At 40.7% G+C, this 13313-nt stretch overlaps 1 protein-coding gene across 2 annotated transcripts in view; it reads left to right on the forward strand.

Moving 5' to 3' along the window:
- The window catches only part of MGAM (maltase-glucoamylase), a 246667-nt gene that overhangs the window by 172433 nt on the left and 60921 nt on the right, over positions 1-13313 (forward strand). The window contains exons 15-22 of one of the 2 annotated variants that reach the window (XM_065542691.1): positions 3455-3626; positions 4166-4282; positions 7356-7510; positions 7665-7749; positions 8705-8761; positions 9545-9669; positions 10378-10466; positions 11211-11260. In XM_065542691.1, the coding sequence (XP_065398763.1) occupies positions 3455-3626; positions 4166-4282; positions 7356-7510; positions 7665-7749; positions 8705-8761; positions 9545-9669; positions 10378-10466; positions 11211-11260 (850 nt within the window). The remainder of the gene's footprint in view (positions 1-3454; positions 3627-4165; positions 4283-7355; positions 7511-7664; positions 7750-8704; positions 8762-9544; positions 9670-10377; positions 10467-11210; positions 11261-13313) is intronic. The other variant, XM_065542689.1, reaches the window with a different exon arrangement.

Consider the following 13313-nt stretch of genomic DNA (forward strand, 5'->3'; position numbering starts at 1 on the left):
TCATGTGCTATTTGCCCTGCACGAGATGGCCTTCCTGACCCTGTCCATTTTGCACATTATACTTACCTATAAAACCTCACCTCAGATCTCAATTCTGGAAACTTTCCTGACAGTTCTAGGAAAAGATTATTTCCCATTTTCTGTGCCACATTTGTTCATATTCCAATATGCTTAGTACGCAAAAAACATGGTATCAATTTTTAGATGCTCATTTTCTCTCTGCTGGATTGTAAGTTTTTTGAGGGCAAAGTCACCTCATATCATTAGCTTTATCAATAGTGTGTATACTGAAGACACTTCGTTGGATAAATGCCTGGCCTGAGAGAGAGAAGAAGGGCAGGACCCAGCCCCTGATGACTTCGAGGCAGAGACTGGGTCGGTGTTATTTTCCAGCACTATTTTGTCCTCATGACTTTGCATTATGTTAGATTGTCCAGATGAGAGTTCTTGTCCAGAAAATGTGAAAGTTGGTATTTTGGTTAAAAAAAAAAAAAAAAAGCTCTAGGAAGAATGACGTATATTTCTGATTCATTGTCTTCTCTTTCTTTGTCTTTTCTCTCTCATTCTATTTTTCCTGAGAAATAAACTGGATAAATAAGACTCAGTTTCCTCATCTCTGAAATGAGAGAGTTGGGTTGGTATTCCCATAGTCTTCTGTTCTGATATACTTTTATTCTTAGATGCTTCTATGTAAGAATGAGAAGTGGCAAACAGAGTGAATAGTCAGGGTAAGAAAGAAAGTGTAAAAAAGGGTTGGAGGAGGGGAAGAAAGTTTCAAATTGCTTTGTTGCCAGTGGCTCCATGTGGTAAAAGTGCTATAAAATCAAGAATGGGTTGGTTAATATATTCTAATAGTTATGGTTAATAGTTAAAAGGTAATTGTGATTGAACAAATAGGTAGGTGTCTTTCTAATTTCTCTGGCCAGGCATAATGGCCTATGCTCCCAGAGGACAGTGGAGATAAGTGGAACTTGGTCTTTGGGCAAGAGGCAGAAGTGGATCAAAAAATGGATAAGATTAGGCCGGGCGCGGTGGCTCAAGCCTGTAATCCCAGCACTTTGGGAGGCCGAGACGGGCGGATCACGAGGTCAGGAGATCGAGACCATCCTGGCTAACACGATGAAACCCCGTCTCTACTAAAAAAAATACAAAAAACTAGTCGGGCGAGGTGGCGGGCGCCTGTAGTCCCAGCTACTCGGGAGGCTGAGGCAGGAGAATGAGGAGGCGGAGGTTGCAGTGAGCTGAGATTGCGCCACTGCACTCCAGCCTGGGCAACAGAGCAAGACTCTGTCTCAAAAAAAAAAAAAAGATAAGATTTTCATTCAATGGGATCTGGACATCAGAAGAACTAAAGTCATTGGTCTGATAAATATTTGGCTCAACCTTAAATGGAAGTATAGTGTGGGGACAGTGGGTCAAGCAGGAATAAAATTACCCCCACCTCTAGGCTGAAAGCCGAAGGAGACTAGATTCTTTCAGTGATCACAACCTGATTATAAATTGGCCAGACTTGGGGGATAGAAAAAAGAAAACTAAAAGATACAATACAAAACGCAAAGTCCCTGAGTAAGACTGTTCCTTTCAGATGTAAAAAGAACAAAAACAAAACGAAACAAAAAACCCCCGGCAGTTATCTAATCTGTTTTACCACAGTAACAGCCTGCTTCTAAATAAACTGTAACCACAGATATCTTCAACCCTGTTTCGGTTTCACTCTCTGTAAGCTGAATGTGTTTCTTTCGTGATTGATGATTACAGAGTATAATAAACCTGCAGCCAGTGGTAATAAAAGCAAAGTGTCATCCAGTCTACATTAAAGTAGAAGTGGGGATAGGAGTTGAGTGACTCCTCTCCTCCAACCTACTCCTATTTTTGACAGTAAATTGACAGAATGAAGCACTTTACTTTCTTAAAGCAGTTTTCCATTTCAAAATTTTCTCCCTTTTGCCATTATAAGCCATTCAGTATTTATAGACTCTCCAAACATCCCTAGGAAAATGAAGTGAGGAGGCCTTGGTGACTGTGATAGTGTCTTGAGGAATTGCCTGGTACCTGGTGATAAAGATTTGCAGAGAGAGGTTTTAGGAAAAGATACACTTGTCTCAGACCATGCATTAGAAAGCAGGAAAGAAGAGCCTGCCTGTGAAGAGCTAGCAGCAATTGTGGCTCAGGTCTTCCTGTCCTCTAATTGTATTATTGTTCAATTTTATAACTCTAATGGAAGATGTGGGCTTTTTACCACAGGGGGAAAAAAACAAAAGAGGAGAGTCATTTCAATAAAATGCCTATTCAAAAGGTGTCCAGAATGAAAGCTAGACAAACAGCCTACATCCAACCATAGGTTACCCCACTGTTGTTCATCTGTGCCCCTGAAGTAATTACCATTCTGAATGCTGTGCTTTTAATTTCTTTGCTTTCATTTCTTTCTTTCTTTCTTTTTTTTTTTTTTCTGAGACGGAGCCTTGCTCTGTCGCCCAGGCTGGAGTGCAGTGGAACGATCTCGGCTCACTGCAACCTCTGCCTCTTGGGTTCAAGCGATTCCGCTGCCTCAGCCTTCTGAGTATGAGTAAGTGGGGCTAAAGGCATACACCACCATGTCTGGCTAACTTCTGTATTTTTAGTAGGGACGGGGTTTCACCATGTTGGCCAGGTTGGTCTCGATCTTCTGACCTCGTGATCCACCCGCCTCAGCCTCCCAAAGTGCTGGGATTACAGGCGTGAGCCACTGCCCCGGCCTGCTTTCACTTCTATATCATTTTACATAATATGTAATATTTTATATATAATACAATGAAAATAATATTTTCTATGTTAGTTGTTTTTAACTTTTTAGAAAGTATCAGATGTGATCTTTTGAGACTTACTCATTTCAATGACTCTTATTTTGCTTAGATTAAAATTTGCTAACATTGAGAATTGCTAAGAATAAGTCTGAAGTTTCAGAGGAACCCAGGGATAAGTTCTGAAGTTTCAGAGGTGTACCAGCTGGTGCATGAACTCTCCTCTCAGTCCAGCAGAGGGTGCAGAGCTCCCATCGGAGCAGGTGCTGTGCTGAACAGGATTATGCATGACAGAAATTCGTGGAACCAAAGGACATTAGAAAGAAGATGGGACAAATAACCCAAATCATGGTTCCAATGTACTGTTGACCAAAAGGACCAGACCACAACCAGATCCAACCAGATAGAGAAAACAAAATCAGGGGATGGAAGCCTAGAGAAATTGCTGTGGGGGCTAGAATATAGAGGTTTGTACTGTCTTATAGGAGATCTGAAACCTTACCCAAAAATGGGAAAGAAGCTCTTAAATAGTGCTAAGTTTATGACATCTGGTTTATGACACCCTCATGTTGTTTTCTCAGTTTGGTTAGAAAGTCCATTGCTGCTCTTGTTGTAAGGTGAGTCCTAGACATTCACAGCCCACCTCACACTCCACTGGCTGTATTCCTTTCCAGAGCCCTGGAGACCGTCTTCATGAATAATAGGAGCTTCATCTTATCCCGTTCAACTTTTGCTGGATCTGGCCAATTTGCTGCTCATTGGCTGGGGGACAATGCGGCCACATGGGATGACCTCCGATGGTCAATCCCCACTATCCTTGAGTTCAACCTGTTTGGCATCCCTATGGTGAGCCTTATTTCCAACCAGGGAACTTTAACCCTTTGTCTGTTAACATTCTTTTAATTAGCAGTCTTAGAGATTATCTGAAAAACCAAGGAGCATGTTCCAAGGTGATATGTATTGGAAAAATCAATTTTTATGTGCTACCTGAGCTGCCTTCTGAAGATAGAATGGTAGTACTTAATCACTGAGTTGTCATCCGTGGAATCTCTGAAGATAGGAAGGAGACAGCATGAATAAAATGTATTAGTATCACAGGAAAATTCCATCAAGAGAGCATTAGTAAATAAGAAAGTATGAAATTGGGAACTGAATATTAAGGAACAGCCTCAACACAAAGACCATTGTTTGCACTATCAGTGAGTCCGTGATGGATTCTATCTTGTTTCTCTCCTTTGCCTGGGAGTGTGCCCTGTGACTCTGGGATCTCCTTAAGCATGGAATGATGTGACTAAGAGGTTCTCCTTTCCCTTATCAGGTAAGTACTCACTACATGCTTTCACATCTCATTGACTACTGTGCTTGTATGTGTGTTAATTCTCCAGGTAGGTGCCAACATCTGTGGTTATACCAACAATGTCACAGAGGAGCTCTGCAGAAGGTGGATGCAGCTTGGAGCATTTTATCCACTACCAAGGAATCACAATGGGCCTGGGTTCAGGGTAAGGTCACCAAGAGAAGTGATGGAAACTTTTTGGATTAGCTAATCTACTGGCTCTTAAAGAGGATTTGAGGAAAATAGTACTACAGGTTGGCACTAACTGCAGAAGAAGGATAAAAAAGTCTTGTATCATAGCCTTAAAAAGCAGGGTATCAATCAAGGTGAGGGTGCATTGGAAGGGGTATGTACATACTGAATGATTTTATTCTTGGAAACTCACCAACAAAGTGAGAAGATTTGTTAAAGTTGCTATGGTGCTGCCATCACTTCTGTTACTATCTTATATAAGATAGGGCAATTGGAATTTGTTGGTATTTTATTTCAATTAATACAAGGGAAATCCCTCATAGGTATGGAGGAGCAAGGAGAAAGAATTTAAAGAGGCTTAGGCCAGTGATCTTAAAATTTCTTTCACCTTGTTGAAACATTCTACCTTTCTATGAATAGTTGGGAGGACTTACCAACTATTTCTCATGACTCATTCCACCTTTAGGATCTTCCACCCAAAGTAGTAGTTTTGATGGGCAAATACATAGAAGTGGGTTCAAAGTCCCCCCTAAGGAGGTGGTTATGATGATGGCAGAAGCAAGTAGGGTGAGATATCCTTTCTTTTAATAAAGTAATCTTAAGTTGAAATATTTTCAATTGAGTGGTTTAACTCTTAATAGGTTCATTAGAATAACTTCCTAATGATCATTTTAGCTCCAGCTCTTGACTTTGTCTTTAACCCAGGAAGGGTTAACAGTCAAACCTTCAAAGTATTTTATCCCTGGGCTCTTCTGGCCACTTATGATCTGGAGAGAGATGAATTATTTCTAAATGTCTAAGCAGGTGGCTGGGAGCAGGTGGGTGGGTGCTCTTCATGCAGCCATGTCCTGGAAGACTTACATAGATGAGGGCACTCAGATAACCCAGGAAGCTAGGTTTAAACACATGTTTTCTTTTGACTAAACTAGCTCTATTCAATAAAATTATAAGGACAGCCACATATGTCAGTTTAAATTTAAAAAGTACAAAGAGGCTGGGCACGGTGGCTCACACCTGTAATCCCAGCACTTTGGGAGGGCAAGGTGGGAGGATCACCTGAGGTTGGGAGTTTGAGACCAGCCTGACCAACATGGAGAAACCCTGTCTCTACTAAAAATACAAAATTAGCCAGGTGTGGTGGTGCATGCCTGTAATCCCAGCTGCTCGGGAGGTTGAGGCAGGAGTATCTCTTGAACCCGGGAGGCAGAGGTTGCAGTGTGCCAGGATCACGCCATTGCACTCCAGCCTGGGCAACAAGAGCAAAATTCTGTCTCAAAAAAAAAGTACAAAGAAACAGGGACATTATTTTAAAAATACTTTATATAGCTCAATATGTGTACATAGATGTGCGTGTGTGTGTATTACATAGCATTATCATTTCAACCTGTGTTTAACACAAAATATTATTAACGAGCTATTTTATATCCTTTTCATTTTACTAGGTCTTCAAAATTTGGTATGCATTTTACACTTGTAGTATATCTCAATTTGTATGCTAAGATTTTTTGTATGCAGTTGAAGTAAAATGCTATTCTACCAAAGCAATAAAGTTGGTTTAATGGAAACAAAAATTACACAGATTCAGTTTTAAGATTTATATTTAAAGTAACTGTCATCAAATAAAATGTAGAGTTTACTTCCTCAGTCTCAATAAACACAGTTCAAGCATTCAGTAGCTTCATGCGGTTCGTGGCCACCATAGTGGGCAGCACAGCTCTGGACTTTCTCAGTTGACAACCAGGGTGATGGAGGCTGTGGAGTGTTATTCTCTTTAATATTTGACCTCAGGGTTTTCATGAGCCCTACGCTGGGTTCCTAGAGTGGTCTCATGGAATCATTCTATTTAGAGGGGAGACATGGGCCTCTTAGGGAGCAAAAGAAAAAGAAAAGTTCAGGTAACTTTATCCAAAACTCATTCGCAGTAACACAGTATAGGATGACAAGTCAAAAGATGATGTGTTTATCTTTCGCATCTTCCAAATTACTTGAGAAATGAACAAAATGAATGCCGACCATTGATGGAAAATTTCCATCTCTGGGTCCAAGGAAAATTAGATTTTTCTTCTAAAGGGTTTTTTACTCTTGGATAAAATCTGCTAAAAAACATCTTCATAATTTATTTGCACAACGTATGTCAAAGAACAAATAGCGGTCATAGTCTTTGGGATAGGGAAAATAAAACAAATGTCGATGGTGGAAACATTACAGATTAAACTGGACATAAAATGTTAAAATTAAAATTCATACAAGCACATGAAAAGGAAATGGTGGATTACAGACCATGGTGGCAGGCACTGTGGCTTATAAGGCAATGGATTTTTTTTTTTTTAGTAGTTGTACAACTTATATTATTTTCCAGATAAAATATTATGAGAAATCTCAACATATGAAATAAATTGGAACAAACCTGGAGGGAGCAAGTCCCACTTTATCTCCATGGCAACCTCTGTGGGGCTTCCATTTCGCTCTGGGGATGCTGCAAACTGCCCTCAGAGGACAGACATCAACTTTTTTTTTTTGGACTGTCTCATTCTGTTGCCAGGCTGGAGTGCCGTGGTGCGATCTCAGCTCACTGCAACCTCCTACTCCCTGGTTCAAGCAATTCTCCTGCCTCAGCCTTCCAAGTAGCTGGGATTACAGGCATGTGCCACCTCACCCAGCTAATTTTTGTATTTTTAGTAGAGACAGGGTTTCACTGTGTTGGCCACGATGGTCTCCATCTCCTGACCTCGTGATCTACCTGCCACAGCCTCCCAAAGTGCCGGAATTACAGGCGTGAGCCACCTCATCCGGCCGATAGACACCAAATTTAAACTCTGCCACTTGCTTGCAATTCTCCATTGGGAAAGTCATATAATCCTTAATATTGTTTTTTCATGTATAAAATGAAGGAGTAGGATCAGTATCTTTTCAGTTCTAGAAATGCTTTGATGTTCTCCAAGTTGGAGGAAGTGGCTGCTTTCATCTGAGAAAGCTTCTTATTGTAAGAGAACTTCTCAACTATGATGGAAAGAAATATTCAGCCCTTCCTTCCCATTTTCTCACAGGACCAGGATCCTGCTGCCTTTGGTGCTGATTCCCTGCTGCTGAGTTCCTCCAGACATTATCTGAACATCCGCTACACCTTGCTGCCCTATCTCTATACCCTTTTCTACCGTGCTCACACCCAGGGAGAGACGGTGGCAAGGCCCCTTGTACATGAGTGAGTTTCCTGATTCTCAAAGACTCCCTTTCTGATTTGTAGTTTCACTTGACTTTGTTTGTGGTAGCAAGCTTAGTTAGGATCTTGTTACATAATGTGCTATTGTCCTGTTTTGGAGACTTCACCTGCCTTCACTGCGCTACCTCTTTACTAGGTTCTACCAGGACTCAGCCACGTGGGATGTGCATGAGCAGTTCTTATGGGGACCCGGACTCCTCATCACGCCTGTTTTATATGAAGTATGTTTATAATCTAAACAATGAAAGGGGGTATTGTGCTTGTCCTCGTGGTTCTATAGCTGGATGAGTTGGTTTCTGAGTATCTGTGACTGCATTTATATCAAAATATGAATATAAATGAGAGAGAGATCATGAAAGTTTGGAAAGTTTTAAAAAACTAGTAATCTTGGTCCTACTGCCCCAAACAAAACAATTTTCATGTTGTAAAATTGCCTTAAAATTAAAGCCTAAGTCCTTAGGCATATGGCTGCAGCACTAACAATGGCTTTAAATACTTTGGGGTGTGTGTGCTGAACATCTGTCTGTATTTTCCTTTGTCCAGAGCGGGTGTGCTCTTGAATTGGGTTAGGCTGGGCTTCAAAGAGAGAATACCTGTGGAGACGAGAAGGGAGGGAGAGAGGAATGCTGGGCAAAGGGAAGGTGATGCTCTGAAGTCCAACTCTGAAGGACCATGTGTATCCTATTAAGTGTGATTGGAAGCAGGGGTGAGTGGCAAAGTGTGGGGCAAGGATCAGAAGGATGATGCTGATCTGCTTGTAGACATGAAATATCGCCAATGTACCCATGTCAAAGGCCCTTTGAGCTGGTGTTTTAGCCACACCATCTGATGACAGGTCCTGCTAACCAACCAGTAGCTCTGCTGGGAGACTTTCCTGGGGCCTGGCTGGCTCACTGTCCTCCTAACTGTCAAATTATGTGACTAACTCAGTGAATGGATGTTCTCTGCTTCTCTTAGAAAGTGCAGCAGCGTTGAGCAGAACAAATCATTTTTAGCTACATTCTGCTTTGGGTAAATTGCTCAACCTTTAAGTGTCTGTGTTTTCCTTTGTAGAATGGGATGATCTCAACCATCTCTCAGGATTGTTCAGATAAGCACATGCAATGATGCTTGGAGGTGTTTTGTAAACTGTAGAGTGGGGTATGCTAATGCTACTTATTGTTATTGTTTACCTAGGGTGTGGACGAAGTGAAAGCATACATACCTGATGCCACCTGGTATGACTATGAGACAGTAAGTAAGGCAGCCCCAGTTGGTTCAGAGACCTGCCTCTAGCAGAGGTCAATTCTAAAGCAGCAGTCTTGGAAGCTTGCCATAGAATAATAGTACAAGATTTACAGTTAGTTGATTGTGGTCCTTTTTCTGTGAGAAACGCATCTTAATTGGTTCAGGATGGCACAACAAAACACCTTACACTGGGCAATTTATAAACAACACGAGTTTATTGCTCACTTTTCTGGAGGCTGGAAAGTCCAAGATCGAGGTGCTGGCAGATTTCGTGTCTGGTGAAGGCGCTCTCTGCTTCAATGATGGCACCTCCTTGCTCCTCCCTCATGACTTAATCACCTCACAAAAGGCCCCACCCCTTAATACTATCACTCTGGGTATTAAGTTTCAACATATAAATTTTGGAGGTACACCGGCATTCAGACCATAGCAGAAGGCCTTTCCAAATGTATGATAAATAATTTGAATAACTGGAGTAAGTTTATGGAAATTCATTATATCAACCTGGCTACTGTGTAGCTATCAGGACTAGGCTTTGCCATTTGGCTGTGATAGCCTAGAAACTGAAGCCCAGGTGTGGAATGACAGCTTGATGTAATGTAAATAAATAAAGGGGGTTGGAGTGTCAGCTCTGCCCTCTACTACCCATATGCTTTCAGCAAGTCACTTCATTTTGGGGGTCTCTGTTTGTCTCTTCTTTAAAATATGTCAACTGAACGACATGATATCTAAGGCCCCTCCTAGCTGAAACAACTTATTACCTGGTCTATTGTTTTTGTTGCTGATTAGGGAGTGGCCATCCTATGGAGGAAGCAGTTGGTGAATATGCTTCTCGCAGGTGATAAGATAGGACTTCATCTGCGAGGGGGCTACATATTTCCCACTCAGAAGCCGAACACAACCACAGAAGCCAGGTAAGCTCCTCACTCTTCTAAGGTATGACTATTCTGGTGCTCTAATGGAGCAGGGCATTATGAGAAAGACAAATAGGGATTTTTGTGGATGAGCCAAGGGGTAAGTCAGTTTCCCTATAGCCAGAAACTGTCTTTATGTATATTCCCTACTGTGTGAAAGAATTTGAGCTAAATAGGAGATGAAAGTTATCACGTGGAAGTCAACATTGTTTGGGGGTCAAGAGCTCAGATTCTACAGAACCTGGGTTCAAGCCTTGGTTTGGGCTACATACTGGCTGTGTTTACCTTGGGCAACTTACTTCTCTGTGCTTCTTTTTATTATTGGTAAACTGGAGATGATGACAGTTTAACTTTGTAGAGTTATTATGAAGGTTAAATGAATTCATATAAATGATAATGTGTGTGGGACACTAGAAGAGTGCCTGGCACATGCTAAGCACCTAATAAGGCTAATTGTTGATATTATGTATTGCAACCCAAACAGTTTTCAGTAGGAACTGCCTCTGTCCACCCTTCCCTTTATGTCCACTCACTATCAATCCCTGCTGCCTGCCCACACCCAGCTCCTATGTGTCCACCCAATATCAGCATCTACTTAGTTTCTGGTGTAGACTCTTGGATTATCTGTCCCTGGGGCATGAAGGCGGCTAGTTTCACATAGTTCCATCTCATCTACATTCGCTGAAACTGGGAATTACTCTTTTACAGCCGGAGGAATTCCCTGGGACTCATCATCGCCTTGGACTATAAGAGAGAAGCGAAGGGGGAGCTGTACTGGGATGACGGTGTATCTAAAGGTAGACTTTCTCAAGACACCATTCCTGTGGATCGCTGTGATTCTCCCTGAAAATTAGTCATCACAGGCTGCCCAATATGGCACTAGTCCTACTAGCACTGTCGTTTACATCTGTAGCTTAGAATCAATGGGTTAAAATCCATTCTGAAAATTCCATTAGCCAAGCACAATGCATTAAAATAGACTTCAAATGCACAAATTATGTGTTACTGACTCTACCAAAGCAACGGACATTATTGCATTTAGCTTAATTATTCTCTTTCTTGGACATTATTATTAATAACAGATAATACACTTTTTTAATAGCTTTGGAAAATACTGCTTTGGTTTGTGGAAGAAATATCTGATTTGTATAGTATGTCTTTTCACTGTAAGGTTTCCATGTAAACACCTCACATGAGCTTATGTGGTTATATAAAAATCCTGTCCTACATGGAATTAGTATGTATTGTGTTGACCTTGAGGAACTCATGATCCAGCAGGTTAGATACAATGCATATGTAGATAACTATAATGCAAATCAAAATGTTTTACATGCCAGTGAAATGGTGCCACAGACTGACATGTGAATTTAGAGAAAATGGTCCAGGAAATATTTGCAGAAGTTTGAAAAAAAAAATGCACAGAACTCAGATGAGCAGAACTAGATGGTTGGTAAAGGAATTCCAGATGAAATGAAGAGAAGAGCAGGACTTCCCAGCTGCATGGCTTCTCATAGTAATGGGTACTCCTCTTTCTTTTCTAGATGCTGTAACTGAAAAGAAGTATATTCTATATGATTTCTCTGTTACCTCTGTAAGTACTTTTTTTGAGGAACACACAGCGTATGTTCCTTGCTGTGATGGCTCTTTGAAATTTTAGTTTAATATAGACACATGGTTATGTGCTCAGAGACAGAGTTTTACTGTCATGATTCCAAAAAGGAATCAAATGAACATGAAAGTGTTTAATGTGTGTCAGGCTTATAAGCTGCTACAAAACCGGTATGAGTTCCGTGCAGAACTTTTTTTCCCTGGGAAAAAACAAAACAAAACAAAACGATTGCCTTTGCATTTTATGTGATGGGTGCTGGCTTCCAAGATGTGCCTTTTGTGACGTTTGCAAGTGTATATGAGGTGTGGGTGGGTTAGTGAGTGGTGTAGCACCTTTTTAAGGTTCTTCCATAACGGCTCTCCTTCGTAGCAGGTAAAACTCGGCCTTTGGCACAGGTATCAAGCAGTGATTTTCAAAGGCTGGAAGATACAGAACATCATTTGCCTCATATCTATTTCCCAAGGGTACTGAGGAATAAAAAGCAGCAAGGCTAGCAGAAAATGAGGGAATTCTGACGTGGTTTTCTTAGAAGCCTGTTCGTGTATAGGCAGAACTTTCTTTTGAGGCGGTCTCTCTCTCTCTTATTTCTCCTTTCTTTTAAATATATATATATGTGTGTGTGTGTGTGTGTGTGTATGTATCTACATCTATATCTATAAAAATGGATCTACTTTGAGATATAGAATATATAAAATATTATATATATATGATATAATATATATCTTAAAGTAACTTTTTTATTTTGAAATAATTAAAGATCCCCATGCAATTGTAAGAACTAGCACAGAGTTCCCATATACCCTTTGCCCAGTTTCTCCTATGGTAACATCGTATAAACCTATAGCACAATCTCACAACCAGAATGCCGGCATTGATGCTGTCGAGATACAGAACATTTCATTAGCACAAAGATCTCTCCTGCTGCCCTTTAACAGCATGTCCACTTGCTTCTCTCCCTATCCCTCCTCAGCTCTTGGCAACCAATCATCTGTTCGCCATTTCTATAATTGTATCCTTTCAAGAGTGTTCTGTAAAGAGAATTAAACAGTTTGCAATCTTTGGGATTGGTTTTTTCATTCAGCATAGTTCCCTCAAAACCCATCCAAGTTGCGTGTGACAACAGCTTGCTCCATTTTATTGCTGAGTGGTGTTCCAAGTTATGGATGTACCACCTTTTAAAAATCACTCAGTTGCTAAAGAGTGTCTGAGTTGGCTCCAGTTGTGAACTGCTACAAATAGATTAAAATTGCTACTAACACTCATGTATAGGTTTTGGTGTGAACATAAGTTTTTTTTTGTTTTGTTTTGCTTTGAGATGGAGTCTCGCTGTGTCACCCAGGCTGCAGTAAAATGGCACATTCTCAGCCCAGTGCAACCTCTGCCTCCTGGGTTCAAGAGATTCTCCTACCTCAGCCTCCTGAGTAGCTGGGATTGCAGGCACGCGCCACCATTCCTGGCTAATTTTTCTGTTTTTAGTAGAGACGAGGTTTCACCATGTTGGTCAGGCTGGTCTCAAACCCCTGACCTCATGATTCGCCTGCCTCGGCTTCCCAAAGTGCTGGGATTACAAGCGTGAGCTACCGTGCCTGGCCATAAGTTTTTATTTCTCTGTAATAAGTGCCAAAGAGTACAGTTGCTGGGTCTTATGGTAGTGCATATTTAGTATTATAATAATCTTCCAAACTGTTTTCCAAAATGCCTGTACCATTTTACACTTCCACCAGCAACATTTGAGTAATCTAATTTATTTGCATCATGGCCAACATCTGATGTTGTCACTATTTTTTTTAAGGCTTTTCTGATTGATGTGTAGTTATAGCTCATTGTGTTTTTAATTTGTATTTCTCTGATGGCTAATGATGTTGAACATCTTTTCATATGTCTATTTACCATCTATATATTTATATTTTTAATTTTGATGAATCTAATTTATCATTCTTTTCCTTATAGATTGTGCTTTTTGATGTCAAGTTTAAGATCTCTTTGCCAAGTCTTAGATTCTGAATATTATCTCCCATTTAAAAAAAATATAGTC

The sequence above is a fragment of the Macaca fascicularis genome, chromosome 3 (assembly GCF_037993035.2).
Source record: "Macaca fascicularis isolate 582-1 chromosome 3, T2T-MFA8v1.1".
NCBI lineage: Eukaryota > Metazoa > Chordata > Mammalia > Primates > Cercopithecidae > Macaca > Macaca fascicularis.